Raw genomic sequence first — 10,656 nt, forward strand, 5'->3', positions numbered from 1 at the left:
CTGCTCGGTCAGAGGCCGTGGGGCGGCCGATAAGGGGCCGTGGCCTTGTCCCCGCGCCACGCCTGGGGCACACGGAGCCTTAGTCAGCCGTGTCCCGTCCCTGTGCCCGGGATCCCCGGGGAGCTGGTGGGGATGAGGTCACTGGGGGGACGCGGGTGCTGCTGTTGTGCTGATGGCCCTCATTGCAGGGGGAGGGGGCTTTGGCACAGCCACCACCCCGTGTTCACCCCGAGACAGCCATGAGGGACTTATGGAATCCCAGGGTGGTTTGGGTTGGGATGGATCTTAAATCCCATCCAGTGCCACCCCTGCCAGGCAGGGACACCTCCCACTGTCCCAGGCTGCTCCCAGCCCCCATGTCCAGCCTGGCCTTGGGCACTGCCAGGGATCCAGGGGCAGCCCCAGCTTCTCTGGGCACCCTGTGCCAGGGCCTGCCCACCCTCACAGGGAGGAATTCTTTCCCAATCTCCCATCCATCCCTGCCCCTCGTGGGATGCCATTCCCTGTGTCCTGTCCCTCCATCCCTTGTCACTGGCCTCTCTCCAGGGAGAGCTGCAGGGAGCTGAGAGCACCAAGGTTTTCCGGCATAAGCCATAAGTGGTAGAGTCCAAGCCAACGTCCCCGGATATTGCCCTCAGCACCCATCGAATGTGATTAATGCTGAGATGTCTGAGAAAAGGGAAACTGTCCCCAAAAGTGGGTGAAGGTTCATGGACAATTATAGCACCTGGACTTCGCCCGGCAGCCCCGGCCCCTCCTGCCCCGCTTGGCAGAGGAGCACAAAAACATTTGGCTAATGAGTTACGGGTCCAGCCCCGGGGCGGCCCTGCCATCACACCCCGATGGCCCCAATCAGGGCTGGGACATTTTGCAATCCGGGACATTATTTCTGTGCAGCTGGAGTTTAAACTTTGCCACTCGGGTCAGGGAATCACAGAGGAGGAGGAAGAGGAGGAGGGTGAAGGCCAGGCTTGTTGTCCACCCCAATCCCCTGTGCTCAGAGAGGGTTGAGAGGACAATCCATGGCGTCTCACACAGGTATGTCCTGGCTGCCGTCACTCAGCGAGATCCCACGGGGCCATCAGGAGTCACGGAGAGGACTGAGGGCGAAGGACAGGGTGCAATAAAGCCCCGTGTCCACCTTGGCCAGACAAATGTCACAGTAATGACAACTGTCCCCAACTGGCTTGGAGAGGACATTCGAGTCAGTGGTTGGGTGGTGGGTTGGTTGGTCAATCAGTCGGAGAGTTGACTGGTCAGTCCATTGCTCCGTGGCTTGGTTGGTTGGTTGGTCAGTCCATCCATTGGTCACTTGGCCAACAGGTTGACCATTTGGTCTGTCTATTGATCAGTTCATTAATTGACTGGTCAACCAGTTGGTCAGTGGGTCAGCTGGTTGGGTAGTTGGGATGTCAGTTGGCTGATTGGCCCGTTGGGCAAGTAGTCAACTGGCCCAGTGGCTCTCTCTGAGTCGGGGGTCTGAAGCAGTACCTGGGGTGGCAGTGAGGGACTGAGTCCCTTCCCTGGGGCCAAGCCCCCTCCTTGGGGCTGAGTCCCCTCCCTGGGGTGGCCACCAGCCACAGTCCCCTCCCCTCCACTTGCCACCCAAAATGATTAACCAGCCCTTCAGCACAGTCACCTCCAGGAGGGAACCCCCTGGCTGGGCTGCTCTGGGTGGAAAACCAGAGGATTTGGGAGTTTCAGCTGCTGGAAGGAGGCTGGGGATGGGGGGCCAGGCCTGGAGCCATCCAGTCCCGCACCTGTAGGGCTTTTCCAGGTGAATCCCAACACGGCCCGGGGTACCCCGGGGCCTGGGCCGGGGACTGACCCTGCCACCCCACAGCCACGGCCTCCAGCGCGGGCAGCCTCGACAGCCTGGACCTGCTGGATCTCCTCTTCGACCGCGAGAGCGAGATCCTGTGCGGGGTGGAGCTGGGGACGCCGCCGGGAGCCTGGCCCCAGGACAGGGTGAGCCCCGGGCCGGGTCCCCGCCCCAGCTCGGCCCTGCGGGGTCACAGCCCTGGGCACCCCGGGCCGTGGGTGCGCCCTGGTGATGGGTGCGTGTCCCCACAGCGTGCCCTGGACAGCGAGGACTTCCTGAGCTCCATCCTGGCCTCCGGGGACTCGGTGTTGGACTCGCCCAGCTGGTCCCCGGCCACCAGCGACAGCGGAGTGTCCGAGGACCCCCCCTCTGACCAGCACGACAGCCCCCCCCGGAGCTGTGACAGGGGTCCCCGAGGGGTCCTGTACCCCTACACCAACCCCTGCCGGGCCCAGCCCCCCCCGGCCGGGTCTGGGGTCCTGCACCCCGAGGTCTCCATCGACCTGGGTGAGCCACACTGGGAAAGGACCAGGCTGGGGGCACTGGAGGGACTGGGGACACTGGGGAGCTGAGAGCGGTGGGGTCTCTCAGGGATTGTGAGGAAATATGGGGAGCTGGGGGAAACTGGAGAGAACTGGGAGGTCTGGTGGGCTAGGGAGGAAATGGGGAGAGTGTGGAGAGCTTGGGAACTGGGGTGAACTGGGCAGACTGGTGTTGGGGGGAGAATAGGGCAGGACCAGAGGAACAGTTTGGGGGGACAGAGTCAGGGTCACTGGACTGGGCAGCAAATCCCCCTGGTTCTGGGGCCATGGCAGGGGGAGAGTCCTGCAGTGGGGACACTGGGGACAGAGGGGACACAGCACTGCTGACAGCCCCGCTCTGCCCTCACCCAGACATGTGGCACCCTGGGTTCTTCCTGGAGGAGAGCCAGGACCTGCCCATGGTCCCCCCGCCCGCATCCTGTGCCCTCACCGTCAAGGACCTGCTGCTCTCGGGCAGCTCTGACAATGTGAGTCCCTGTCCCTGTGTCCCCAACACTCTCTGTCCCCAGCTGTGTCCCTTCCTGGACCCTGATCATCCCCCATTCCCATCCCTATCCCTCCCCATCCCCACACTTGTCCCCTTTCCCTTCCTGGTCCTCATCTATGGTCCCTTCCTGGCCCACAATCCCTGCATTGTGGTCCCACCCATGGTCCCAGGGGCCAGGTGGGGGGTGACCCCCACCCAGAGATGTCACCATTCCGTGTTCCTGCAGCAGCCACAGGCTCCTGGCTCGCTGCTCCGGCCGAGCCAGGGCCACTTCCAGGAGCTGGTGCTGACGGAGGATGAGAAGAAGCTGCTGGCGAAGGAGGGGGTGACCCTGCCCACGCAGCTGCCCCTCACCAAGGTGGGTGTCAGGATGCCTGGGAAGGGTGTGGAGCAGGGGGTCCCAGCCCTGGTGGCCCTGACCCCCCGTGTCTCCCCCAGTACGAGGAGCGGGTGCTGAAGAAGATCCGGAGGAAGATCCGGAACAAGCAGTCGGCTCAGGAGAGCCGCAAGAAGAAGAAGGAATACATTGATGGGCTGGAGAGCAGGTACAGAGCCCAGCCCCTCGCTCTGGGCATGGTGACACCCCGACCCCCTGCTGTCCCCTGAGCTCATCCCCCTCTCCCTGTCCCAGGATGTCGGCGTGCACGGCCCAGAACCAGGAGCTGCAGAGAAAAGTCCTGCACCTGGAGAAGCAGAACTCGTAGGTGTTCCTGGGGCAGGATGGGGACCGGGTGGGGTGAGAAGTGTTGGGATGGGAGCTCATGGGCTCTCCCTGTTCCCAGATCCCTCCTGGAGCAGCTGAAGAAGCTCCAGGCGATGGTGGTACAGTCAAGCAACAAGGCAGCACAGACGGGGACCTGCCTGGCGGTGCGTGGGGCTGGCAAACCCTGGAGCCCTGGAGATGGGAGGGAGGGAGGGAGGGAGGGATGGTGCTCTGGTAGGAGATGTACCAGAAGGGAGGGATGGAGGGATAGATGCATTCCACCAGCCCCCTCCCTGGGAGCTGTCCCAGCTCCTGGTCCCTCTCCCCTGCTGTGCTCAGTGGTGTCCCCTCTGTCCCCAGGTGCTGCTGCTCTCCTTCACCCTCATTGTCTTCCCCTCCATCAGCCCCTTCGCCCCCAGCAAGGCTGAGGCAAACGGTGACTTCAGGCCCGTGCGAGGTGAGGGCTGAGCTGGGGCAGTGCTGGGCTGTGCCAGGGCTGTGCTGAGCTGAGCCAGAGCCCTGACAGACCCTCAGCGCCCTGGCCCAGGCCCTGACCCTCCGTGGTGCTCAGTTTTCTCCAGGTCCCTGCACAACGCTGCCGCCTCCCGTGTGGTTCACACCCAGCCCCAGGCAGGGGACGAGAAGCCCCCAGAGCCGCTGTGGTCGGAGCCCCTGGAGGAGACCCCCGAGACCCTGCACGAGGCTTTCCGGGGCACGTTCCCGACACACCCGGACAAGGTGTCCCTCCAGAATGACTCACGGGCATCATCGGCCGCCGAGGGGCTGAGCCACGAGGACAGGGACCACGCTGACGCTGTGCCAGGGGATGGCCCCGTGCCACACGCGGGGCTGGCATCCCTGGCGTGGTCTGAGCCCGGGCACAGCCGGCCCGCGGTGCTGGAGCCGGCGGAGGAGCTTTAGCAGCACCTGGGAGTACGGGGGTGCCATGGGGTGACAGCACCTCATCCCCTACAGGACGAGCCCTCGGGGGGACCCCTCCAGGATCTGCCTCCCGATGCTGGACCCGCTTGGCTTTGCTTGGATCTGTGAACTGGGAAGAGACCACTGGCCTTACTGGGAGGGAGGGGCTGCTCCTGCCCCCCTGGCACAGCAGGAGTGGAAGGGACACAGGGTCACTCAGGATGGGGCTGAGGAAGCAGAAGGGGCCCTGGGCTGGTTGGCTGCTGATGGTTGGTTTTGTTCTTGGTTTTGTTTTGGTTTTTGGTTTTGTAAATTTTATTTTCCTCTCTAAATATAAGATATTTTGGAAAAAATCCACCTGCTGTTTAAGAGGGGGTGATCCACAAGGTTTCAAGGAGGCCTGGGCTGGTGGGACCTGCTGCCATGAGGGGCCCAGGAGAGGGGGGACACATGGCCATGCCCAACCTGGAGCTGGGGCCAGGGCACCTTCCCACAGCTCCCAGCCCTGAGTCCAACTGGGATCCAGCCAGCACCAGTCCCCTTCCATGACCGAGTGACATGGAATTACAGAATCATGGAATGGTTTGAGTTGGAAGGAACCTTAAAGCCCATCATCCAGTGCCAACCCCTGCCATGGGCAGGGACACCTCCCACTGTCCCAGGCTGCTCCAAGCCCCATCCAGCCTGGCCTTGGACACTTCCAGGGATCCAGGAGCAGCCACAGCTGCTCTGGGAATTCCATTCCACCCTTACGGGGAGGAATTTTCCTGTGCAAGGCCCTCCCCAGGCCCGTGGGTGTAGCTGCTCCACAAGCCACAATTCAAGTGTGTTTAATACTGACATAAAAAAAGGGACAATATTTAAGGGTATAAAAAAAAGTCGGTAGGAAAAGCAGCCCAGGTGAGACAGGGACAGTCCAGGTCAGGTGAGGAGAGGCTCCACCTTCATCTTCTTCACCGGCGTCGGCCCCATGTCCGGGCTGGGACACTCCTGCTTGAGCCCGTCCCGGCGCTCCAGCGGCGCCTTCCCGGGGTGCGGCGTTCCCGCGCCGTTGTGCTGGGCCAGGGGCTCCTCCTTCAGCCGCCCCTGCAGCTGCTCGGCCGTGGCCAGCTCGGCGCTCTCCACCACCACCGGCCCCGTCCACTCGGGCACCTCCAGCCCCAGGTGCTTCATCAGCTTGGTCATCACGTCATCGACGTAGCCGTGGATGCGCAGGTCGGCCTGGCGGTCCTGGGACAGCAGGGACACGGCTCAGGGGACAAACGGCCCCTCCCAGGGACAGGGCGATGTCCCCATTCCCGGCGGGACGTGAGCTGACCCTGGGGCTCTGCCTGGGGACGGGATGTGGGTACAGAGCCAGGGACAGCAGAGCGTGACAGGGACAAGGGAGCTCTGGTGACATCCCAGGAACCCCCAGCTCTGGGTATTTAAAGACTTTGAACAATTAGGGCACCAACATCTGAGCAGGAACTGAGCAGGAACTGAGTATGACCTACACGGGCTCCGTGTGTGTGGCCACTCCACTGGGCTGTAAATCCCAGAGGGTACAGCAGGCTCCAGGCTGAGCTTTTACTCTGCTCCCAACACTTGCGTGGATAAGGTTGGACAGGGCTTGGAGCAGCCTGGGACAGTGGAAGGTGTCCCTGCCCAAGTGGGGGGAATGGGATGAGCTTTAAGGTCCCTCCCAACCCAACCCTTTCCATGATTCTAATATTTACCTGCAATCTCTATGTGTTTAGCAGGAGTTGCAAGTTTAAACCCTCCAGCCCGGGACTCCCAGCCTGTGTGCCTGCTAAGAGAGGCCACCTGGGAGGGGACAACGTGCAGGGACAAACTTGGGATGGGCCTGGAACAGGGGACAGGAGGGGAAAGGAGCAGGGCAGAGCTGTAGGACGCTCACTCACGTGTTTGGTTGCTTGGAGGTTGACAATGACCAACTTCCCTCCTCTCTTCTTGGTGATCAGAGGGAGGTTCCCACTGGGTTTGATCTGCAGAGAGGTCCCCAGGGTGACAGAGAGATCGGCTTTCCTGCAGGGAGGAGGAGAAATCCAGGATCAGGGCATGGATGGGTGGGAAGCGACTGTTCAGCTCCTGGGCAGGGTGTCAGTACCTGCAGGCTTCATCTGCCAGCGTCAGGTCACGGTCGGGCAGGGAATCTTCCCAATCCAGAATAGTGTCTCGTAACTTCCCTCTGAAAAACACACACAAGGATCGTGGTTTTCCCTGGAAAAGGCAGGAGAATGGGCAGCAGAGCTGCCCTGGCAGAGGGGACAGTGACCAGAGCCTGTCCCAGCCTCCCTGTCCCACACTGGGAAGGGACAGAGAGCACCCAGAGAGATCTTCCCACACCCTGGGCTGCTTCTCCTGAATCCGAGGGGCTGTTGGGTCATTCCCACATCCCATATCCCAGGAGGGATCCCTACCTGCAGGCCCGCAGCCCCCGGGCCTTGGTGACGCTGCAGAGGCGGCCCGTGGGCTTGAGCCCCATGCTGCCCACGACGGCGTCGCGCACGTACTGCCTGCGGAGACACGGACTGCTCAGGGAGGGGCTGGGACGGCCCCCACACAGCCTGGCATGGAAATCCCAGCCAAGCCCCCATCCCAGGATGGAAATCCCAGCCAAGCCCCCATTCCAGGATGGAAGTCCCAGCCAAGCCCCCTCCGGGGCTCAGGGCTCACGTACTTCCCGCATTTCACGCACTCTTCCACAAACATGTTCCCGTGGAGCTCGGCCAGCTTGTCCCTGTGGGAGAGAGGCACAGGTGAGCTGGGGAAGGGTGGGGAGCCCTGGGGGAACCCCCCCTCCTCCCCAGGACCCTCAAGGGCTTCCCGGTATCCCAGCTCTGCCTGGGGATGGGTTCATCTCCCAGCAGGGACTGAGGGAGGGACAGCAGATCCTGCCCTTTTAATTTTAATGCTTCCGTCCGCAGCACTGATTCCAGCTCCTGATCCACTCAAATCTCTGCTCCCAGGAGCACCCAGATCTTTGCTTTTCCAGCACCCAACATTCCTGTCTGTCCCTGTGCTGTTCCAGCCCTCTGACACCTGTTTTTCCTAAAACTCCCCTCAGGCTCAGAGCAGAAGCCAGAGGAAAACACAGCCATGCTCTCCCTATTTTCCTCAGCGCCCCACGCTGACTGGGAACTTCCTCCAGGCTGGGTGAGACAGGACTGACTTGATTTCCCCCAGTTTGGCCCCAGTTCAGTGCTTCTTACTCAAGCAGAGGCTTTGTTTGGGAGGCAGAGCTGGGCTGAACTGGAACAGGAGCCAGTGGCTCTGGGGTGTGGGAGCACCATGGAATTCTGTCATCGTTCCCTACTCCTTTTCCCGTGGTTGTTTATTTTAAACAGACAAACACGGGGTTGGGAGCAGGACCCAGGACTTGGGGCTTGTAATCCCAGGAAATACCCCTGGAAGCAGCTCTGGCTGAAGGTGTTTGTGAGATGCACCTTCTGCAAGGACACATCGATGCTCCTCAGGCACATCCTGACTCATGGAATCACAGAATGGGCTGGGCTGGAAAGGACGTTTAAAGACCATCCAGTGCCACCCCTGCCATGGGCCTGGACACCTTCCACTATCCCAGGCTGCTCCAAGCCCTGTCCAGCCTGGCCTTGTCTGTTCCCAGGGATCACAGAATATCCTGAGCTGGAAGGGATCCACAAAGATCATGGAGTTCAGCCCCTGGTCCTGCACAGACACCCCAGCAATCCCACCCTGTGCATCCCTGAGAGCGCTGTCCAAGGCCTGTTCCTGTTTCCATCCTTGTTTCTAGGCATGAGGCATCCCATTTTCCTCTGGGAAACTTGTGCCAGGGCCTCACCTCCCTCTACAGAACACCAGAGGTATCAGTGTCACACTCAGCATCTTTCAAGCCTCAATGACTCCCTTCAGTTCATTTTCTTCCTTGAACTCAGCTGCTCTCCCCTCCCCTTTCCCAACAGCTCCGAGCGCTTTTCCCTCCCAAGACAATCGCTGGCTGCTCTTAAGTGCTGGGAATGGGTTTTGTAACAGGCTGGAGTCTGTGAAGGACAGAGCTGCGGCTGTCACGAGGCTCAGGAGAGGCTCAGGTTCCTCTGAGGACAACTCTGACACGGCCACTCCGGCCCCCTCCACGCAGGGAGTGGAGCTCTCCCAGCCTCGGCTCCCGTCACATCTCCCTGCAGAGGGAATCCTTTGGATCCTCAGTGCCCCAGGTGCTCCAGGTGGCATTGAGAGTCACAACCAGCAGGACCTGGATGGGGACAGGTGTTGGATGGAGCTTGGAGTGACCTGGGATAGGGGAAGGTGTCCCTGCCCTTGGCGGGGGGAACAAGATGGGCTTTAAGGTCCCTCCCAACCCAAACCGTCCTGGGATTCCATGATTCCATGATTCCACAACCTGTTTGTCCTGTGCGCACACAGCAGCTGGAAGCATTTCTAGAGAGCAACAGCCGAGGCTGATTTCATTCCATGACCCTCTGGATTAGAACCAGAACCTCTCTCCTCTAAATTCCACCTGGTTTATCCCCTTCCAGCTTCCACGGCCCGTATCAGCCAGGGCAGAGATTCCTCGGGAACAGAACCCCCCGCACGGGGCTGGGAAAGTACCGTGGGAATCCTGACCGCACGTGCAGGCCGTCCACGTTCTGGCTGACCAGGAATTTCAGGATTCCCACTCTCTGCAGCCCCAGCAGCGCCATGTGAGTCTTGGAGGGCCTGGCGTTCTCAAAGGTGGTGTCGAACTTCGGGGAGAGCCCTTTCTCTTCCATAGTCCAGACACCATTGGGGCCCCTGCAGCCGTGGGAAGAGCAGGGAGGGAGAGCTCAGCTCCAGGGGCAATGCCAGCCCCATCCATGGGAGCAGAGCTCATGGATCAGCAGGGTTTTGGGGGTTGATGCAAACAACACATGTGGGGATTCTGTGGGAACAGCTGAGATGTGCAAGAGGGAGAAGGGTGTTTGCAGCTGGATCCAGGATGGACAGCAGGGATGGGGCAGGTGTGGGGTAAATCAGAGCTTTCCAGGAAGGAAGACGGACTTAGAGGAGCTGCCACCCTCCCAGCCCTTGGCCTTACCTGAAGTCAGGGATCCCCGAGGCCGTGCTGATCCCTGCCCCCGTGTGAAACACCACATTGGAGGAGCTCCGGATCAGGTCCGCCAGCTCCCGCACCTTCCGCTCCAGCTCCTCCGGAGGGTCAAAAATCTGGGAAAAGACACAAAACCAGTGTGGGATGGAGAGATGTGGGCATGGATCTCCATGGGGAGATGTGGGGGGTGGATTGTATTGGGAAGAAATCCTTCCCCATGAGGGTGCGGAGGCCCTGTAATGGAATTCCCAGAGCAGCTCTGGCTGCCCCTGGATCCCTGGCAGTGTCCAAGGCCAGGCTGGACATTGGGGCTTGGAGCAGCCTGGGACAGTGGAAGGTGTCCCTGTCCATGGCAGGGGGCGGCACTGGATGATCCTTCAAGTCCCTTCAACCCAAACCTTTCTGGCATTCCATGATTCTAGAGCCCCAGAAACCCCAGTAACAATTCTTCCTTATCCATGAAGGATTTTGCATTCCGTAACAACAGAAGCATTTAATGGGAGAGACTCAGCGTTGTCCAGAGCGTCTCCGTGCAGGGACACGGCCGGGAACAGCCAACACCGACGGGGAGTTTGTTGCTCTGACAGGCAGCTGGCCCAGGCTGGGCTCCAGGAGGGCCGGAGCGGCCCGAGGCCACCCCACGTGTGCTCAGCCCCAGCTGTCACCAGCAGTGCCACCGGCTCTGGGGACAGGGCAGGGCCGAGGGACAGCGAGGGACACGGGAGCCACGGAGGTGGGACACGAGACCCCGGTGTGGGCACGGGATTTGATTCCTGAGACGCTTCTCCAGCCCCATCTCCTGGGGACAGGGCCGAGGACAGGCCCTGAGTGTCTCCATCCCCTCACCACCCCCTTGGCACCGGACAGGCCCCTGAGTGTCCCTGTCCCTCTCCCAAACCCTGTTTTAAGCTTCTCAAGTACTGCTGGGGGTCAGGGCGGACGTGGAGGGAGCCAGGGGGCGATCTGGGGGGAGAAGGAGGGAGCCGCTGGGTGGGGTCAGGGAGGCCCTGGAAAGGGCCATGGAGGAGCACAAGGAGGGAGCGGCGGGGGGTGCTGGGGACACACAAAGGGCTCGCTCCCTCCCCGGTGCTGCGCTCCCCACGGGTGTCCCCG

The 10,656-nt window shown here is 61.3% G+C and overlaps 3 protein-coding genes across 4 annotated transcripts in view; 1 reads left to right on the plus strand and 2 right to left on the minus strand.

The window, feature by feature from the left end:
• MAP2K2 (mitogen-activated protein kinase kinase 2) overlaps positions 1–595 on the minus strand; it is a 5,552-nt gene extending 4,957 nt beyond the window's left edge. Inside the window, exon 1 of the mRNA XM_017742462.1 lies at positions 587–595. Within this exon, the coding sequence (XP_017597951.1) occupies positions 587–595 (9 nt within the window). The remainder of the gene's footprint in view (positions 1–586) is intronic.
• Positions 596–830: 235 nt separating this feature from the next.
• On the plus strand, positions 831–5,093 carry CREB3L3 (cAMP responsive element binding protein 3 like 3). Of its 2 annotated transcripts, none has more exons than XM_017742504.1 (10): positions 831–1,038; positions 1,844–1,968; positions 2,074–2,329; positions 2,716–2,831; positions 3,081–3,209; positions 3,290–3,396; positions 3,483–3,551; positions 3,634–3,718; positions 3,915–4,011; positions 4,126–5,093. In XM_017742504.1, the coding sequence occupies exons 1-10, from the start codon at positions 1,023–1,025 to the stop codon at positions 4,473–4,475; spliced, it is 1,350 nt and encodes a 449-aa protein (XP_017597993.1). In that variant the 5' UTR covers positions 831–1,022; the 3' UTR covers positions 4,476–5,093. The 2 variants fall into 2 exon arrangements, with proteins under 2 accessions (XP_017597993.1, XP_008638146.1); XM_008639924.2 differs by having other exon boundaries at positions 835–1,038; positions 3,078–3,209; positions 4,126–5,091.
• Positions 5,094–5,289: 196 nt separating this feature from the next.
• Positions 5,290–9,846, minus strand: SIRT6 (sirtuin 6). Its single transcript, XM_017742507.1, has 7 exons — positions 9,532–9,846; positions 9,066–9,248; positions 7,159–7,218; positions 6,899–6,994; positions 6,586–6,666; positions 6,380–6,503; positions 5,290–5,705 (listed from the first exon to the last, which is right to left on the minus strand). The coding sequence occupies exons 2-7, from the start codon at positions 9,224–9,226 to the stop codon at positions 5,397–5,399; spliced, it is 831 nt and encodes a 276-aa protein (XP_017597996.1). The 5' UTR covers positions 9,227–9,248; positions 9,532–9,846; the 3' UTR covers positions 5,290–5,396.
• Between the last annotated feature and the right edge of the window lie 810 nt (positions 9,847–10,656).

Source organism: Corvus brachyrhynchos, unplaced genomic scaffold (assembly GCF_000691975.1).
Source record: "Corvus brachyrhynchos isolate BGI_N302 unplaced genomic scaffold, ASM69197v1 scaffold158, whole genome shotgun sequence".
NCBI classification, from domain to species: Eukaryota; Metazoa; Chordata; class Aves; order Passeriformes; family Corvidae; genus Corvus; species Corvus brachyrhynchos.

Bases quoted from the DNA above. Each gene is read 5' to 3' on its own strand.
- CREB3L3 (XM_008639924.2), top strand. The intron at 3,210-3,289 runs GTGGGTGTCAGG...TGTCTCCCCCAG, and splicing joins CGCAGCTGCCCCTCACCAAG to TACGAGGAGCGGGTGCTGAA. The intron at 3,719-3,914 runs GTGCGTGGGGCT...CTCTGTCCCCAG, and splicing joins AGACGGGGACCTGCCTGGCG to GTGCTGCTGCTCTCCTTCAC.
- SIRT6 (XM_017742507.1), bottom strand. From the start codon at position 9,226: ATGGAAGAGAAAGGGCTCTCCCCGAAGTTCGACACCACCTTTGAGAAC. The intron at 6,995-7,158 runs GTACGTGAGCCC...GTGTCTCCGCAG, and splicing joins GAGTGCGTGAAATGCGGGAA to GCAGTACGTGCGCGACGCCG. The intron at 6,667-6,898 runs GTAGGGATCCCT...TGTGTTTTTCAG, and splicing joins CGGGGGCTGCGGGCCTGCAG to AGGGAAGTTACGAGACACTA.